Source organism: Acinonyx jubatus, chromosome E2 (assembly GCF_027475565.1).
Source record: "Acinonyx jubatus isolate Ajub_Pintada_27869175 chromosome E2, VMU_Ajub_asm_v1.0, whole genome shotgun sequence".
NCBI classification, from domain to species: Eukaryota; Metazoa; Chordata; class Mammalia; order Carnivora; family Felidae; genus Acinonyx; species Acinonyx jubatus.
In genome coordinates, this window is record NC_069396.1 from 43552481 (window position 1) to 43571621 (window position 19141).

Below are 19141 nucleotides of genomic sequence, written 5' to 3' on the forward strand. Positions count from 1 at the left end.
TAGGCTGCTTTATCACTTTATCATTTCAGCAAGTGCTGAACGGGGAGTCACTCCTGGGAGGCTCTGAGCAGTGATATCTTCAGGGAGGCAGTCATGGGCACCCTAAGAATCTGTGTCAGGAGTGGGGTCGAGGCTGGGCTTGTCTCCGAGTTGGCATCCACCTTGCAGCTCTGCTATGACCTCCTCCAGCAGGTCCATCCTGGGGAGTAGTGGAATAGGGGTGGAGCCAAGGTTACCCCAGGGATGAGGAAGGGGTCCGGGGTCCCCCAGCAGGGCCCATTTCTCACTTCTGCAGGCTGGAGAAGAGATCTCCTTTGATCAGCTAGGGACTGGGCACCTGCAGGGGAAAAAGGCTGGAGCTGCCACCCAGTGGCCATGGAGGGTGCCCGGGAAGGTGGCACGGGGCAGGGGATAGGCTCAGGGTCCTCTGCTTCACCTGCCCTCATGGCCTTCCCTGCCAGAAGCCTCCAGGGTGTGGGAGGCCTCCTTGTGGGTCAGCAGGCAGGGGCTAGGCTCACACGGTAGAGGGGCCCCGCAGGGCAGCCCTGTGTGTGTGACGCCACACTCCCTGCAGGGCTTGAATCCTGACTGAGCACTTCCTCTCAAACTCCTCCAAAGAGCCCTGGGTCCCCAGAAGGGAGGCTGAGTCCTGATGGCTAGAGCACAGGACAGGGCCCTGGGTGAAACAGAGTTGGTCAGGAGGGCACAGGTGAGTGACAGGAAAGTTGGGGTGTCCTGTGAGTCCCTGGTCAAAGGGGAGGCAGCCAGGGATATTGGGGTTGGTGACACCTGGGGTGAGGGGTGAAAGATTAACAAATGAATGGTTGCACAGGGCCCTGCGGGTATCCATACTGTTGAGCTGGGTTCCAGGCAGCGGTGCAGGCTGACCCTGGCTGCGGGGCTGAAGCCTGGGTAGAAGCTGGGGCTGGGGCTCAGGCTGCCTGGAGTCAAGCTGCTGCCTGAGTCCCAGGCTGTGCCCCTCTGGACTCTGCTGTGGCCTGGGGTCTCAGGAGTCTCCGGGACCTGCAAAGAGCCATGGCAGAGAGCTGGCAGGGCCTGCCCAGGTGCCCCACAGCTCCCTTGGTCTTCCATGCTCTGGCTCCTACCTGGCATGGGGAGGGGCCTAGGGGCATCACAGGGGGCACAGGCCTGGGTATAGTCTTGGCTCTGGGAGCCACCTCACAGTACAGTGTCTCTGGGGGGACAGACCATCTGGTTGGAATGGGGAGAGCAGAGCTGAGCTCACCACCTGCTCCCACCCACTCCCTGCCCTCTCACCTGGTGGGGAACCCTGGGATGAAAGGTACCGTGTGGGCCAATGCTTCCGGGAGCTCACCTCAGGAGTGGAGTCCTGGGGAAGGAGGCTGAGTATGGGACGTGGGTCCTGCCTAAGGCTCCAAGGCTACCACCCACCCTGCCAACCTGCCCTGTACCTGGGCCATGGCCTCCCGCAGCAGGTATCGAGTACTCTGCAGGCTGCCCCAGCGGTCAGCGGGCCCTAGGCCCAGCCCAGCCTGAACCAGGGCCTGGTAGGGGGCTGGTACCAGGGGATCCAGGGCCAGGCTCTCACCTGCCTCCAATTTAGCCTTCACCTCAGGCCCCTTTCTCCCAGCCCAGGGCAGCTCTCCTGTGAGGAAGCATGACTGGGGGACCGAAACAGTACAGGTACCTCCGTGGGGCGGGGTGTAGGATCACTCACTGACCGGTGAAGACCTCCTGGGCCAGGATGCAGAAGCTGTAGAGATCTGAGGTGGCGGCAGGCACGTCACCGCAGATGAGCTCAAGTGGCAGCCATGGGTACAGTTCAGGAGGCGGGGGTAGCCCTGGGCCTGGGCCTCCCCGGGGGTAGCCCTGCTGTGGCCTGCGGAGGCCAAGGGGCCTGGTGAGCCAGTGGCCACCGGACAGGGACACAGGGGCGGGCAGGTGAGGCAGGTACTCACCTGGGCGGCGGCCAGCATCGGTGCAGCGGGCGCCCGTGCTCCAGGCTGCCCACCTTGGCCAGGCCTGGCCGTACCAGCTGCACGGCATGAGAGCTAAGGCCGCCATGAGCACGCCAGCGGGCCTGCAGGAACAGCAGGGCCTCCAGCACCTGCAGCAGCAGGTGGCCGGGCGGCAGGCCTGGCACACTGCGGGGCCCTCCCTGACTGGGTCCCCGTGGGTGCAGCACCACGTGCAGGGAGCCCAGCCACACGGGTTCGAAGAGGAGGCACAGTCCTGACAGGTCCACCGAGGGGCTCAGTGCCATCAGCAGCAACATGTTGGGGTGGTGCAGGGTGCTCGGTGGGAGGAGATCAGGCCACTCACAAGGAGGCCCCAACCTGCACGGTGGGGGCTGCCCCTGGGCACAGCTCACCGCGTGCGAGGGGTTGACGATCTGCACCAGCCACCAGACACAGGAGACACTGAGACCTGGCTCGCAGGGCCGGCACCCACTTCACACCCCACCTGTGGTACCCTCCCTACAACCGGCCTGTAACACACTGCACGCGGAACGGGGAGCCACTTTACGGTCAGGGGGAGGGGTGGTCACTCCGGTAAGAGGGGTCCGTGCCAAGCGCTGGCCTGGAGGTGAAGACTATAACGGTGGCGGCTGTCACGTTCCTGGCCTTCTGTTTGTGAAACACTTGAGTAGGACAGGCAGGCAGGAGACTGGTCTGTGGGATGGGGCTAGCCTGAGGGCAAGGCTGGGGGTGGGGGTGGGGGTACCTGCAGTGTTGAAGGTCGGCCAACAGCACATCAGGCTGAGTTCCCGGTACCTTCAGCTGCCGAGCTGTCACAGGGTGGCCCCTCCACAGGAGGCTAGAGAATGAGGAGGTGGTAAGAGTGCAGGTCTGAGACAAGGGGGCTTTCCTTGTGAGGTCAGGAGAGCTGGACACCTCCCAGAGCTCTGCCGGACAGTTAGGCAGGGGCGTGGGGGGGCTAGATCTCACTTGGCCATGAGGGTGCGGGAGCTGCTCTCGTAGGTGCGGTCGGGCTCGCCCTGGGCTGGCAGCAGCTCCTTGGGGTCTGCGAGGGGTATGCCCGTCAGCAGCCCCAGTGGCCACAGGCTGCTCAGCTGGGGAAGGGGGGTGAGACTATGAGGCAAGAAATGGACAGGGGTGGCCCCTGCTCCCCCAACCTCTCCCGCTTACCTGGCCAAACCCCAAGGCTGGGATTTGGGGGGGTCTTCTGGTCTGCTCCTGCCTCGGTGCCCTGGGGCAAAGGGAAGTACAGGGGTGAGTCCAGGGTAGCTGGGAGCGGCGGGCTAGTGGGTTTCACGCGTGGATAGTTACCCGTCCGCACGCAGCAGCCGCGGCAACCACAGGGAGCCACACAGGTGGTGTACAGAGCCGGCCTGCAGCTGGCCCAGGGACACACTGGATGCCAACGCACCGCCATGCACCAGTGCGGCTACGCGGGCTCGGCATAGCTCTAGCAGCTCCAGCACCTGGATGGGGGCGGGGTGCGCTGAAGCAGATCGGGGTGCTGGCTCGACACGCCCCCACCCTACCTGGGCCGCCGCTCACCTCCCGGCTCTGCCTGGCACCACCCTGCTCTGCCCAGTCCCGAGGCGTGCGACCCTGCTGGTCACGTAGACGCAGGTCACCCCCTGCCCACAACAGGTGCAGCACCACCGGGCGGCGGCCCGAGAAGGCACCTGTGTGCACAGGCGTGCTGCCATCGAGGCAGCGGCTGCAGCAGAACAATGAGGACAGAAATGGGTTAGAAAAGGGTGTAACAGGGACAAGAGGTGGCAGGATGGGATCACTGAGGGATGAAAGGAACGTGGCAGGTGGATATCAGAACAGGAGGGGTCACTTGGGGGACACGGTGGGGTCTTTGAGAGGTGAGAGTATCACCGTGAGCATGGGAGATACCAGGAGAAGGGGAATAGTCACTGGAGGACAAGAAGGGGTTAATTCAGAGAACAAGGGGGAGGTCACTGGGGATAGGAGGGTGTCCTGAGGGAGAGAGGTGTCTTCGGAAGAAAGCCCTGGCTCCCAGGACCTCTGGGACTGTGACTCAGAGACCTGGGAGCGTGGGGGCACCGCCATCCGTCCACTCACTGGTTAGGGTTGGCGCCGAAGGTCAGCAGGAGCTGCACGGCAGAGCTGTGGCCCAGCAGCGCCAAAAGGAAGAGCCCCGTCTGCCCAGCAGAGTTCTCACCATCGACCTGGACAACTGAGGGGCAGCGAGGCTCAGGGCTGTCCCTGCCCTCTACTCCAGAGGCAGAGGTCCTGAGGGCTGCTAGGTAACACCTTTGCCAATTTCCAGTCCCCACAGTCCCTCCTTGACTGGGTGACCCTTGACTCCAGGTTCTATCTGTACGTCCTGGAACCCCCACCCTCCAGCCACTGGGGACTCTGCCTCAGAGTTCGCCTCAACACAGTACTCACCACTAGTAAGTGCACAGAGCTGCAACAAGGGGTGATGTCTACCTGCCACGCTGACACCCATCTGTCATCCCAGAAGTGGTAAAATCACACAAAAGTACCCAGGGGCCGGGGGGAGGTGGACTTCTCAGGGACTCCGGCTCACAGGAGTAAGCACTGTCCATGGCAGGCAGCCTCTACCCAGCTTTAATTCAGTGTATGTACACACATCCCATGTGGCCAGCATCCAGTTCTTCAAGAAAAGCAAACTCTTTGGATTTTACCAGGAAATCTCTCAAGTTTATTTTTGAATATTGCTTCTAAGAGCTGAATCCAAGTAGCAGTCTCCTCTGAGCCTCCACGCCTATGCCAAGCCCTTCCCCCCCATCATCCTGCTCAGATCCCCCTGCTAACCCCTCCTCTCCCCACCCATCATCCTTGCTGTGGCTGCTGCATGCGGACAGGTAACTAACCGCACATGAAGCCCATTCGCCCACTGCTCCCAGCTACCCTGGACTCAACCGTCTTCCTCTAGGCCCTAGCCCCTATCCCTACTGAGGGAAAATGTGTGGTGTCTTTGTCCCTGCACTCCTATGTCCTTGGCAGATATGACTAAAATCAATCATGCACTTGGTCCAAACCAGCTTGGTCTCTGTCACAAAATCCCTCCAAATGTGGTCCTTTAGGAACATCCGAATACCACATTCACTGCATCCACAGTGGCATCCTAACTGGGTTTCTGCATTTGTCTTGCCCTGCAGAAGGATCTTCTTAAAACACACCTCATTGCATGATATAATCATTACAGTGGTAATCATTTCATTCCATGTATAGGTAATCTTATACACGATGATCCAAAAACAAAAAAAGAGAAAAAGAGGGCAAGGCTCCCTTTATGAAGCTAGTAAGACCTTAATTCCCAAACCAGATGAACTTCCAGAACCAAAAATGAAAGTATATTTCAATTCCATTTATGATCATATATGCAACCCCCCTAAATAAAGTAAAAGGGATTACCCAATAGATTTATTCCCAAAAATCAAGGATGATTCAACATAACAAAATCAACGTAGGAAAAGACATTCATGGATTAAAGAACAAAAATCACATTTGACTCAGTAGATACAGAAAAAGCACCTGATAAAATTCAATGCCTACTTATGACTGGGGATTGGGGGAATATCTCAAAAACGAAGAATAGATGGGAACTTCCTCACTTCATAAAAATTATAAACCAAAACCCAAGAGTAAGCACGATACTTAATGCAGAAATACAGGTTAATTCCCTTTAATATCAAGAAGGAAAGGGGGCGCCTGGGTGGCGCAGTCGGTTAAGCGTCCGACTTCAGCCAGGTCACGATCTCACGGTCTGCGAGTTCGAGCCCCGCGTCAGGCTCTGGGCTGATGGCTCAGAGCCTGGAGCCTGTTTCCGATTCTGTGTCTCCCTCTCTCTCTGCCCCTCCCCCGTTCATGCTCTGTCTCTCTCTGTCCCCAAAATAAATAAACGTTGAAAAAAAAAAAGGAAAGAGCTATCCACCCACAACAAAGTTCAGGGGTTCTGGCCAACACCTCACATGAGAAAAAAAAAGAATTCGAGTTTAAAGGGCTGGGCCAAACTGTCACCATCCTCAGGTAACAAAAAATGTAAAAGAACCAAAAATTACGACAATTACTTAAGCTCAGAAAGTAGTAGCCAGATACACAATCAACTTACAAAAATCAAAGAAAAAATGGAAACTGTAAATTAGGCTTTCATTTCCTGCTTACAGCTCCAATGTTTTCCCATCACACACAGAACAAAATCTAACAAAATTCACACACTACTTTTGAGGCCCTTTCCTGTCTGCACCCGCAGCCTCTTAGCTTCAGCCCTCTCCCGGAGCCCCCTTGCTCCAAGGCTACTTACACATACCCAGTCTGTTTGGACTTCAAGGCCTTTGCAATGGCTATTCCACCCTTCTGAAGTGCCCTTCCCCAGGTTTTTGCATGACCAACTTTTATAACGTGGGACAAGTATCACCCCATCCAAAAAGCCACCCTTTTCAGTGTATCTACTTCATCTTCACCATTCTCTTAAATTCTCTTCATAGATTCCATTTGAAATGACCCAGAAAGTTAGCTTCACCCCTAAATCCCCATCATGGACAACAGGTGCCCGCTACACAGCCGTTGACTGGCTAGCTAAAGTCACACCTTCTGTACTGCCTCCTGATCTTGCCCCACAGGCAACTGCAGCAGCCAGACCCTCACCTCTGCGCAGGAGCCGCGTGAGGCCCCATCCTGGGCCCCCAGCTACAGCCAGGCGATGCAGCTGTCCCACCTGGGCTTCTGGATCCCTAACAGAGCCCAGCTCCACGGGGAATCGAGAGCGCGGGGAGGGCATCTGTGGGCTCCGGACTCAGTCAGCTCCTGGGTGGGGATCACCTAGGGAGTCTCATGAGGGCAGGAGAAAGTGAAGACAGGACCTCTGGGGGCAATAAAAACAGAGCCGGCTGGGAGTCCTGGAGGGCAGTGTGAGAAAGGCAGGGGAGTCAGGAGGGGTCTGATTTGTTGTTAGGCGTTTGAAGGAGCAAAGGGGTGGGCTCTGGGAGCTACAACCAGCAGGTCTGGGATCTAAGGGAGTCTGAGGGCTGGTCACTCCATCTCAGGGAGGTGTAAGGACCTCCAGGGATAGGATCTGGGCGTAGGAAAGGAATCTAGGGGGTTAGGAAAAGGGTCTGGAGGAAGAGGGGCCTGAGGGTTGGGACCTGAGAAGGGGCAGGGTCTCTAGGCTATGCAAGGGGATCGAAGGGAGGAAGACAGTCTGAGGGCAGGGTCTGCGGGCTGGGAGAAGGTCTGAGGTCCGGGGATGTGGACTGAGGTTCAGGGAAACCTCTGGGTGCTGGGTTGGGATCTCCGCGCTGGGGGAAGGGACTGAGGAAGAAGGGGATCTGAGGCCTGTGCCTGTGGGCTGGGAGCCAGAGTGTGACAAAGGGTAGGGTCTGCGGCCCCCAAGGATGGGAAGGAGGGAGAGGGCGGCCTGGGGGCGGGTCTGGCCAAGAGCTGAGGGCCCAGTAAGCTCTAGGAAGGTTTGGGGGCCTAGGGCCCAGCCCAGGGGCCTTGGCACCTACCGTTGGGCTCTCACAGCAAGCACTACGTGACTGCCACGTGACCCAGGCACTCTAGCTCTGGCCGGCCGCGGGAAGCACCGGCGCATGCGCATCAGTGCCCCCTCCCGCCACGTTTGCGCTTGCGCAGTAGCCCCCACCCCTGAGAGGTGCCCCTCCAGCCCTGAAGTGACGCGAGAAAAGAAAAAGCGATGTCCACCCCAGAGCTGTGGGCTGTGCCCTACGTTACCCCCTGATTACGCCTGCCCCAGGACTTGCTGGAGGTGGTGGGCCTTTCCTCATCCCTGTCCTTGGCTGTCTTCTTCCCACGCTTCTCACCATCCCCGTGGGCTGTTTCCTCCCTTTCCTTGCCCCAGCCTCATCTCTTTGCCCCAAACCTGGGGCCTGCAGTGTCCTGGACACCTCCCCCTGGGAATCCCCTGGGACCCTCACATCCACTGGGTCCCATGCTTGCCGTAATATCTCCCTCAAACTGCATTTCTTCCCCAGTCCCCATCTCAGGGTCCCCCCTCTTCAAGCCAGAGCCTTGGGCCTCTCCCTGCAATGTCTCCCTCCCATCCAGTCTGTCTGCCGAGGGCCTATCCACTCAGCCTCCTGAGTGTCCTTTCCATCAGCCAGCCCCCTCCTCAGTTTGTTGCAGCCCTGCCGTGCTCCAGCTGCCTGCAGGGATTTCTTACCCCAGCTTCCTTCCGGCTCCCAGCCTGTCGCCCCACTGTGGTACACTCTCTCCATGGCACCAGGGAAATCTTATTAAGCCAGGCCTAACTCTGTCCTTCCCTTACCTGAAACTGTCCCGACTCCCCAGGGCATCCTGACGCCCCTGGGACGGAGTCCAAGCCCTGAAGTCTGGCATCCAAGATGGCATCACCTGGCCTGCCTACCCTTCCATCCCTGTGTCCCCACTCCCCCGTCTGTTCCACACTTTTCTGTCTATGCATATGCCCTTGCTTTTGAATGCTCTGCTCAGCATTCACTTGGTTAGTCTTATGAATTCTCTGGGAAGCCCTCTTGATCCACCAGGCTGTCCTTGTGTGAAGACGGATCTGTCTACCACTACTGACTAAGCTCTGTGAGGCAGGGCCTGCAGAGTTGTCTTCGGCACTGTTGTGTCCTCAGCCTTGTTCACCTCAGAGTGTAGCTCAGAAGGAGCCTCAGTAAATGCTTACCAAGTGAATGAGTGGTTTGCCTCTTCCCTCTGCCCCTCCTGGCCTCTTGATGCAGTACTTCAAAGTCTACTCTTTATCTGGACATCCACTGGAGTTAAGAAAGCACCCATATCAGTTACTTGACTGATCCCAGGCCCATTGCAGGATAGGCTGCCTTGGGGTTAGGGAGAGGCATCGTAAGTCTTTGATCAATGCCCTTGCTGTGCTCCAGGGTCAGCTAAAGGTCTCCCTAGCATGGGCTGACTGAGGTTGAGATTAGTCCTTCCCCAAGGAGGCGGCTTCAGTGCAGGACAGCGGCCTGGGCAATAGCTCCCAGGATCTTTATTAACCACAGGACCCCTGGGGGTGCTAATGGGGAACCCTCAGGCCCCGCCCCAGCAGCCTCCTCCGAAGTTCTTGGCTGAGCAGCTTCTGTTCCCTGCGGGCACCATGCAGCACACTCCGGTTCTCCTGGGCCCTCCGGATCAGGTAGGGGATCACCTCCTCCAGAGAACCATAAGGGATGGACTTATACACGGCATAGCCGGCCTGCCCTGTGGAGAGAGTGTTGGCAGGGTATGAACACCTGTTTGGGGTGAGGCCCCATCTGGAACAGAGACTTTCATTTCGGAGAACATGGCAGACTAGGTGAGTTGGATAAAATCTCCCACTTAGAAAACTAGAAATCCTGCAGTAAACATTTAGAAAATCTTCTTAAAGTTATAAAAATACTGCCAAAAGAGTAAGGAGCTTACTAATCCAAAATTAAGAGAAAGTGAGCACCCGGAGGGAAGGGATGCACAGGAAGTCCTTCCACCCTGAAGGCAAAAGTGAGCTGCTATTTGATGACTTTGCAGAATTGAGGGGGTGCAGAGATCGAGGCCCAGAGCCTGACCAGGGTGAGAGTTGTAATGGGGAACTCCCCCAAATCAAGCTGCACCCTCCGTGTAAGAGCTAACCAGAAGTCAACCCTCCCACCTTCCCCCACTCACAGGGAATGATGGCCTTGACCGTAAGTGGAGCACAGAAGAAAACAGAAACCCATCTCTGAGAGACTGAGGCCTTGGATCAGCCCTCTCACATATTTGTAGCTCAAAGTTGCATCACTGAGATGCCTCAAGAAACCTCAAGCTCTGAATTTAGGGTAAAGTGGTTTTGTACCCCTTAGTGCCTGCAGAATAAAACATAAATCTTCTGGTCTCAGACCCAGGGGAACAACACAGGAAAGATAACAAAGCACACAGGAAATAAGACACCATGATCAAGCACCAACAAAACCAACAGACAGCAGGCTCAGAGACAGGCAGGCAAGGCCTTCAGATAATGGGAACAACAGATGTATCCGGAAGGGTCTGGATGGGAGGCTGGCCAGGCATTGGTTGGGAATGCGAGAAGGGATGTGGCTGGGAGGGAAAGAGGCCTAGGACTGGGTGGGACATGGTGGTCGGGTATGGGGAGAAGGGGCCATTCACATACCTAATGCCAAGGAGACGTGGTCACACATCCCAAGAAGTTGTCCAAAACAGACGGGCCCATCCAAAGGAATGCCCAGCTCCCACATGCTACACACAAGGCCACATCGTCAAGTCAGACAGTGGCTGGATTCAGAGCTGAAAGCAGCCATTGTGCAGTCATATGGCTGTTTCAGTTACTAAAATTTTGAAGTACTTCCAAACCCAGTGATAGAGAACCACTGCTCTCAAGCCCCTGGAAAGCTCTCCAGTGAGTCCCACCTCCTTCCCCGGGACCCTCAGACCTCTCTATGCCCCAGCAAATAAGGAGCAATGTCTTGTTTAGTCTGAACAGCCTCCCCAGAACCCCTGTGGACCTACTGGCCCCTCACCGTTCCTCCCCCTATTCCATGTCCACCACCCACCCCTCTGCCCACCCTGGCATGTGAGCAAGGGAGAGGAAGGAAGGGGGCCTTCTTGTGGGTACCTATTTCCATTCTTCTACATACCGCTTGGTTGCCTGGCGGACAGATTCCTCATTGTGGGAAGCCACCATGAGGTGGCACATGGGGCCACGGTGGGACACATGGGTCAGCATCAGCTCCAGACAGCGGCTGTAGCTGAAGGGAGATGATCTCTTCAGATTATGGCACCCGCTGATTAAGGGTCAGTCCCCAGGGACTAAGGGCTCCTGTCCTTGGGAGGTGGGGTGCCTAAGGGCAAGTACTCTGGAGTCAGAAAGTCCCTCCATTCCGCCTGCACCAGGTGCAAGGTTTAGCCCTTCTCTGAGCCTTTTTCCTCTCCTGTAACAATTCAAGTTCACCTAACAGCGCTGCTGAGGATGGAGTGAGATGAGGGTGTCAAAGCCCCTGGCACAATGGCAGTCTCACGGCAAAGGGCCACATCACGTGCACAAGATGAAATTTACCTAAGGTCATTCACTGCAGCATTATCTACAGAACACGAGTAGCAATAACCCAACTGTCTGTAAGTGGAGACTGGCGGAAACGAATGGTGGCCCACAATGGAGAGTGGAGGGCCGGGCAGCCATGAGAAGGGATGAGGACCCTCTTGGGCACTGATATGGAAAGGTAAGATGACTGGCAAATGCTTTCCCAGGTTGCTGCAGGCCAAGCGCTACCCTAAGGACTTCATGTACTAGGCTAGTTGAGTTGGACAGACTGCCAGATCTGTCCTCTGACCTCCTCTGCCCCCTACCCAGGAAACTGACGTTTATGGCCTGTATCACCCATGGTGTAATGGGCAGGAGATCAGAAGGTGGGAGGAGAGAGAGCTTGGGGTAGTTCACCCCTCAGCCCCCTCCCTGGCTCACCCTGTCTGCTCTGTGGGTGGCCACATCTCCTCTAGGGTGGCCCCTCTTCCTCAGCTACGGCACAAGGGCCCTAAGAGCCTCATGCTGTTGTAGGTTCCAGGCTTCCTCAGTATTCCTATTCTCTATAAAGAGAGTGCATTTTACTACGTTTCTGTGTAGTTAAAGCCCTTTGCTTGGAATTCCGTTTCCTCTGGGGTCCTGCCTGACACACACATATTCACTCTTCTGACTCTCAGGTCAGCTCCATGAGGTAGATGTTCTGGTTATTTCCATTTTACAGAGGGGAAGACTGAAGCTTGCCCCCAGGCCACACAGCTAGAAGTGGCTGGGCTGGGATTTCAACCCAGGCTGTCTGATGCTTCGGGGCATGGATTTATTATCACTAGACTGTTCTTCCTTTAAAATAAGCAGTTGAGTGGAAAAACAGGGAGTGGTGTGCAGGCATGATACCTTTCGTGCACTGACACACAAAACCTTTGTGTTTGCCTATTTATGCATAAAGGACCTTAGGAAATGTGTAACAAACTAACAAAAGTGGTTACCCGTGGAGGGTGAGGAGCCTCCAAAATGAGATGGGGATTTGGTGGAAGTGAGGTATGCCTGTATTCATTTTTGAATCATTGTGATTTTTAATCACACAAATTTATTATGTATTCAGAACGTATAATGTGTGAATGTAAAAAGGTGCAGCAGCTTTGGAAAACCATCTGGCAGTTCCTCACAAAGTTAAACAGGGAGTTACTGTATAACCCAGTGATTCCACTCCTAGAGGATTGAGCTTTCAAGCGAATTGGAAGTGTATATTTGCACAAAAATGTGCTCAGGAATGTTCATAGCAGCACTAGTCACAATGGCCCAAAGTGGAAGCGATCCAAATGTCTGTCAGCTGATGAGTGGCCAAACAAAATGTGGTACGTCCATACAGTGGAATATTATTTGGACGTATGAGGGAATGAAGTACTGATTCATCCAACAACATGGTTCCAACAACCCTGAAAACATTATGCTAAGTGAAAGGCCATACATTCTACGACTCCGTTGATAGGGAATGTCCAGAATATGCAAATCCACAGAGACAGAAAGATTAGAGGAATGGGGAGTGACTGCTGCTAATGGATGCAGGGTTTCTTTGGGGGGGTGATGAAATGTTCTGGAATTAGTGGCGATGGTTGCACAACCTTGTGAATATACTAAAATCCACTGAATTGTATACTTTAAAGCGGTGGATTTTATGGTATATGAAGTATATCTTAGTAAAAAGAAATAATAATGGCGCCAGTGGTTAAGCCTGTGGGGCACAACCGTATGTAGGAGCCCTCATGGGCCTTGGAGGCAAGCCTCAGTTCCAGCCATGGCTTGACCACTTGCCTTGTAAACTTGGGTCAGTCCCTGCATCTCTAGAAACCTCTTCTGGATCCAATGTGAAATGGAGGTAGACTTTGTAAGCTTTACACAGACAGGGCCTGGGGACCACCTTGGTTGATACTGGGACCAGGGTCCAGCACAGGTCCTGATCTAAATTAGGTGATCAGAAAGCATGTGGTAAAGGAACAATTTCCTCCTTCCTAGGGTCCTGGGATGGGGGCCCAAGGAGCTCACCCATATTTTGCTCCCAGCACACTATGATTTGAGGTGAGTAAGAATGCAGGTTGTAGGGCCAGCCTGCTGGGTTCAAAACATGGCCCTGCCACTTACGAGCTATGTGACCTTGGGTAAGTGATTCCATCTCTCTGTGCCTGGGTTCCTGCTTCTGAAGTGGGGGGTAATAATAATAGTACCTACTTCTTGGGGTTGTTTATTTATGTTTTGAACAGACCTGTACAGAAGCTACCATGTAGAAGGCATGATTCTAAGCACTGGGTGTTCAGCAATGAACAAAACAGAAACCCCTGCCCTCCCAAGCCTGCACTCTAGAGAGGGGGGAGACAGACAATGTGCAATTGAATATGAAAGTGTATAGAACCTCAGATGCCAGTAAGTAAGGGCTAAAGAGAAAAATAAATTCAGGAAGAGAGTAGGTGTGGGCGTTCTAGTTTTTGATAGGGAGGGCAGGGAAGGTCCCCTGAGAAGGTACCAATAAGTAAAGACGTAAGGAGGTGAGGGATTGAGCCATGCAGCTGTGTGGAGGGAGAACATTCTAGGCAGTGGGAACAGGAAGTGCAAAGGCCCTGTGGATCATTGAGGAGGCCAGTGTGGCTGAGAGGTGACAAGCTCAGATCATGAGGGAGCTGTGGGCTGCTTTAAGGATTTGGGGTTTATTGAGGTGCAGTGGGAGCCATGGAAGGGTTTTGAACTGAAGAGGGACAGGATTTGACTTCAATATTAATAGACTCCCTCTGGCTGCCGGTAGGGAACAGACTGGGGAGGGGGAGGGACAAAGGAGGATGCAGGGAGCCCGAAGAGGAGGCTGCTGTTCAGGGTGGGAAGGGACGATATCCTAAACCGGGGAGAGGAAGTAATACATGGACATACACAGGAAGCTCAGCATCATGTAGTGCATTCTGATGAGAGGTTAGAGGTTATCATTTATCTCAGAGGCCTATCTGGCCCAGTCCTACCTCCGATTGGTAGCCTCATAGTCCGGCTGAGTGGGGTCTTCTGTCCCTTGGTGCCGAGCCATCGCTCTCTCCTTGTCCAGATATGCCCCTCGTACCAACTTCACTCCGAAGGCCAGGCCAGCCCTGTCAGCGGCCTCGGCGGCCAGCCTCAGCCGCTCATGTGTGTCCTGGCGGAGGACCCCGGCAGCTTCGGGTCAGGACATCGGGACCCCCACCCTCCGTCCCCCAGAGCGTGCCACACACCTGCAGATAGGCCTGGTAAGTGTTCCACACCCAGGGCCCGCCTTCGCTGGGGCTGTTCCAGCGCATGGCCAGGGCATCCACCAGCAGAGAGAGCGCAGGGTTCAGGAAGGTGTACTCAGCATCCACCAGGAGCCTCACATGCTGGGCCCGGGCGTGCTGAGGGTGAGAGAGGCCGTGGTCAGGCGTCAGGGTGCCCAGGAGGTGTCGTGGGGCCAGGCCACAGAAGATGTTACCTGTACTACCCGGTGCAAGCGGCCCAGAGAGGCCTGGAGATGCCGGTTTTGCTCGGCGTTGAGGCAGGAGACCTGAAGGTCCTGGGGGAGCAGGAGGGGAGGTGAGAATGGCTCGGGTTACTGGATCCTTCCAGGGCCTACGTCTCCTCTCCCCCACCACCGAGAAGGGAAAACTGTTTAGAAATCGTTAGAAATATGAAAAGTAGCTGTATCACACGGATACTATTTATTGAGGGAAATAAAGTGGTCAAGAACCCAGGATCTGGGTTTGAATCCTGGTTCCACCACTTACTGTATGGCCTTGGATGAGTGGTATAACCTCTCTGGGCCTCATTTGTTGTCTATTTTTTCAATGATTAGACAATAATGGCACCTACCTCATGGAGTTGCTGTGTGGAGTGTGCCTTGACACAAGAATGGGAGGGGCCCAGCGCATGATAAGCGCTCAATATACGTTGTCATTATAATAATAAGTGATTTCCGGGGTGTCTGCGTGGCTCAGTCGGTTAAGTATCCGACTCTTGATTTTGGCTCAGGTCATGATCTCAGAGTTGTGAGATCGAGCCCCTTGTCAGGTTGTAGGCTGAGCACAGAGCCTGCTTAAGATTCTCTCCCCCTCTCTGCCCCTCCACCGCTAGCACTGTCTCTCTAAAAAAAAAAAATATATATATATATATATGGGGCGCCTGGGTGGCTCAGTCAGTTAAACATCCGACTTCAGCTCGGGTCACGATCTCGTCATTCATGGGTTCAAGCCCCGCATTGGGCTCTGTGCTGTCAGCTCGGAGCCTGGAGCCTGCTTTGGATTCTGTGTCTCCGTCTCTCTCTGCCCCTCCCCTGCTCTCACTCTGTGTGTCTCTCTCTCAAAAATAGATTAAAACATTAAAATTTTTTAATAAAAAAATAAACATTAAAATTTTTTAAACAATTTGTAATAAATGACTTCATATACTAGCTTATTGATATAATCTTCACAACGATCCCAGTAGATGGTTATTCCAAGCTCCATTTTCCAGGGAGAAGACTGAAGGTTGGTGAGTGAGATAACTAGGAATTAACACATAGAAAGTGCATAGAACAGTAGCTAGGTCATAGTAAGTGCCATTAAGTGTTGCCTTGTATTAGGTCTCTTAGGACCTCAGTATCCTCATCTAAGGCCAGAGCCTCACTGCAGCCCACAAGGCTCCACCCATCCGGCCCCTCTGCTTTCCTCTCCTCAGCTCTCCGAGCTCACTGCCCTCCAGGCACACTCGCCTCCCTGCTATTCTTGCAACACGCCTGGCACCTTCCTGCCTCTGGGCCTTTGCTCTGGCTGTTCCTACTGTGGGAAACACTCTTCCCCTAGATGTCCACTTACCTCGCTCCCACCTCTCCTCCAGGTCTTTGTTTCAATGTCACGTTCTCAGAGAGGTTTTCCCTGGTTCAAATTTGCAGCTCCCGATGTGGGGCTTTCCTTTCTCCTTCCTCAGCCTTACTATTCCCTATGATGCCTACTGACACGTGTTCCGTATCGGCTTTGGTTTTAATTATTGAGTGTCTCTTGCCTCTCCCTGACCAGCAAGGACAGGGAGTTTGTCTTGGTCATCGTCCCCTCCACCCTCCACCCCTGGAGGAGCACAGCACCTGGCACATGGTAGGTGGTCAATAAACATTCAGGGAATTAACACATCTGTAATGTGGAAATAATATTTGTCCCTAACTTACGATCTTGTTATGGAGATTCCAAGGGTCAATGTGAGCCGCGGGTGACGCAAGGAGTCCAGGTGAGTTCAAAGAAATTGGGAAATTAAAGAAGGAGGAACAGGTGGGACTTAGTTCTATTATATCCAACAGAATCCACATGGAGATGTAGGCCTAAGTCCGCTAATGGAACTCCCCCAGAATTGGGCTGTGAGAACACGGCAAACCTCCCCCGGATCTTAGTGGAGAAAACTCTCCAGAAGGAGGGAAGAGATGGGGCACCTGCCCAGTCATCTTTTCCTCAATCGGAGAATTGAGGGCAGAGTCTTGGGGGAGTTCTGGGGTAAACTGGCAAAACTCGCTGTATGCGATGGCCATCCTCAACGAGGTCCTGCGCGGTGCCTGGTGCTATTTCACATGCCTCACCAAGAATTTAACTCCCGTAATCTTCACCTCCCTGAAGTAGGGACTGTTAATCATCCCCCATTCTACAGAGAGGGAAACTGAAGCACAGAGAGGCGAGACCACTTGTCCAAAGCCACACGGCTTCCTCAAACCCTGAGTTCTTTTTTTTTTTTAAAGTTTATTTATTTATTTTGAGAGAGAAAGAGAGAGAGAGAGCAAGTTGGGGAGAGGCAGAGAGAAAGGGAGAGAGAGAATCCAAAGCAGGCTCCATGCTAACAGCACAGAGCCTGACTTGGGGCTCAATCTCACGAACTATGAAACAATGACCTGAGCTGAAATCAAGAGTTGGATGCTTAACTTGACAGGGCCACTCAGGCACCTTCAAACCCTGAGTTCTTAACCATCACTGTATATACCCACTCACAGGCAGGGTAAACATTTCCTTCAAACATATATGAGCCACTTAGGAGAGTGTGTGGTGCATTGTGAGTGATCAGTAAGTTCTTCGCTATTAATTTATTGCTTAAAAATCACTTGCTCCATTTATCCATCTATTTAACATCTACTTATCATATCTCGTCTAGGTGCCAGGGGCTGAGGATATGACAGTGAACAGGACAAGTTGTGAATTGTACTGTGGAGACCAGGGAGGGTAGGGACTCAAATCTGAGACATGGGATGGTAGGGGGATGTCTCTGAGATGGGGACAGGAAGGGCAGCAGCCTTGGCGAGACACTCAAGCCAGGGTAGGACCTGCTAGGTGTGAGGGGTCTGGAGGATATCCAGGGGCTCAGGGAAAAAGCTAGGGCTGGAGATAAACGTGGGCTTCTTTAGTACAGACTGGGGAAACTGAGGCTATAGGGTGGGTAAGAAGGCCCCATTGAAGGGATTAAGGAGTAAGGAGGAGGGAGCCAGCATCTAGCCTTGGGGAACCTCCATATTTAAGAGACAGGCAGAGAAGAGCCAAAAGGATGGAGAATGAGCCAGCAGAGATGAAAAAGGAAAACCAGGTGTGATGCTCTTAGGGATGCCAAGGAAAGCAAGTGACCCAGGGAGGAGGAGGGCCCCTCTGTTCATCACGAAGCCAGATGCCAATGGCAGGGAGGGTAAAAATAGTGTATGCAAATAAAAAGAAAGGAATGAATGAATTAACCAAAACCCCACTGGCCTAATCACAACTCCCAGCCATTCAGCACATAGCATAGCTGAATTGATTGACCAAATACTGATTACTTTCTTCTAGTTGGTAAAGAGCCACCATCTCATTCCCTCCTCTGAGAACTCCCAGCCCCCAGGCCCCTCCCCAAGACCCCCAGATGACCCATATTCCATCTCTTCCAACCAGACCCCAGGGCTATAGCATACTTATTCTGATTATTCTAAGCCTGGGGAGTAGCAATAGCTACATAGTTTGAATATCCCGCTTACAGGTGGTTGCTACATCCAAGTGCAGAGAACTCCGCTCCCCCCACATTCCCCACCAACCGTCCATTCTCCCCCAGCCTGAGGTCTTTACCTGCCCAGAGTCCATGGCTTCTGCCAGCCTCTCAGGACTCAGCTCCAAGGAAGCCCCTGGTCTTCTGATCCACGTGGTTAGCTCCTTCTGGAATAGGGTAGTGGGTGGAGTGGTGAGGAGGACCTGGTAGGCAGCCATACCCCCCTCCCCCACCTGGTCTGTCCCTTACACAGAGCCGAGTGCTGGTCAGCGCCGTCACCTTCAGCTGCATAAGGATGTTCCCAGTCGGGCCAGGGGTCTCCAGGAGGCCTCGTGACAGGTCCACACACCGAAGCATAGCACTGAGGTTCCCCTCATACCAGGCCTCGCTGCCCAGCCAGCAGGCATTAGCTTCTGGAGCCCGCCACCCCCCTTCCTGCCGACCTCCCAGGGCCCGGCCCCTACTCACCCAGTCTTGACAGCTGAGTCGGGCTCCTCCTCAGTGGGCACGGCCAGCAGGGGCCGGAGGCCCAGGGCCTGGAGCTGCCGGACGCAGCCCCTCACCTCCTCTGCTGTCTCACCAGCTACAAACTGCCCGTAGACAGATGCTCGGAGAAATGCGCCCGAGAGCCGGGAGCCCAGGAGCCGCTGAGACCAGGCCTGGAGCTGGAGTGACACAGAGCAAGGGCTCAGAATCCAGCCCTGGGGACCCCCCAGGCCCGTCCCCAGGGTCACTGCTCACCGCCAGGCCATGTGTGACCAGAGGGGGCCAGGCACACAGCCGTAACACCAGCAAAGCCCGTGTCAGCTCTCCTGTGCCCTTGAGGTGAAAAGCCCCACCATCAAAGTTTAGGGCCTGCCAGCCTCCAGTGGAGGGCCCAGCCTGGGAACAGAGCGCACGACAGGTCCGGAGCATCATGAATCCCCAGCTGCTCCAACAGCAAGTAAAGAGGTCTACCAAGTGCCCCTTGCCCGGCCAGGGACAGTGACTGATTAACCAGGCAGTAGCCAGGGAAAGGCAAATCTTTTAGGATCATAGGCTCCTTGGGGGGCAGTTAATTATTAACTGAGGGGGACAGAGTTCAAAATAACGGGACAAGAGAGGAAAGCCCCAATAATAACCCCCAACCACCCTCAGCACAGCAGCTCACAATTCCTAGGTGCTCTCCACGCTAAGTGAAAGTGTGACTCCGGAGCCA

The 19141-nt window shown here is 54.3% G+C and overlaps 2 protein-coding genes across 9 annotated transcripts; both read right to left on the minus strand.

Annotated features, from left to right (window-relative positions):
* Nucleotides 1-2: 2 nt before the first annotated feature.
* Nucleotides 3-7568, minus strand: LOC106974679 (inactive serine/threonine-protein kinase TEX14-like). 7 transcript variants are annotated; one of them, XR_008293732.1, is made up of 17 exons: nt 7463-7568; nt 6603-6853; nt 4047-4161; nt 3507-3672; nt 3273-3427; nt 3132-3192; nt 2931-3055; nt 2707-2799; nt 1941-2276; nt 1704-1861; nt 1434-1627; nt 1279-1351; nt 1107-1195; nt 853-1023; nt 437-656; nt 288-337; nt 112-199 (listed from the first exon to the last, which is right to left on the minus strand). XR_008293732.1 is itself a non-coding variant. In XM_053210847.1 (16 exons), exons 2-15 carry the CDS (start codon nt 6733-6735, stop codon nt 323-325), a joined length of 1884 nt encoding a protein of 627 aa, XP_053066822.1. In that variant the 5' UTR covers nt 6736-6853; nt 7463-7568; the 3' UTR covers nt 3-199; nt 288-322. The 7 variants fall into 7 exon arrangements, 5 of the variants coding, with proteins under 5 accessions (XP_053066822.1, XP_026900526.2, XP_053066821.1 ...); XM_053210847.1 differs by lacking the exon at nt 437-656 and having other exon boundaries at nt 3-199; XR_008293731.1 differs by having other exon boundaries at nt 100-199; nt 288-656.
* Nucleotides 7569-8924: 1356 nt separating this feature from the next.
* On the minus strand, nt 8925-18926 carry PRODH2 (proline dehydrogenase 2). 2 transcript variants are annotated; one of them, XM_015071952.3, is made up of 10 exons: nt 18685-18926; nt 18412-18608; nt 18193-18331; nt 18024-18110; nt 14423-14503; nt 14190-14345; nt 13947-14113; nt 10565-10675; nt 10081-10166; nt 8925-9158 (listed from the first exon to the last, which is right to left on the minus strand). In XM_015071952.3, exons 1-10 carry the CDS (start codon nt 18859-18861, stop codon nt 8974-8976), a joined length of 1386 nt encoding a protein of 461 aa, XP_014927438.1. In that variant the 5' UTR covers nt 18862-18926; the 3' UTR covers nt 8925-8973. The 2 variants fall into 2 exon arrangements, with proteins under 2 accessions (XP_014927438.1, XP_026900598.1); XM_027044797.2 differs by having other exon boundaries at nt 18783-18913.
* Between the last annotated feature and the right edge of the window lie 215 nt (nt 18927-19141).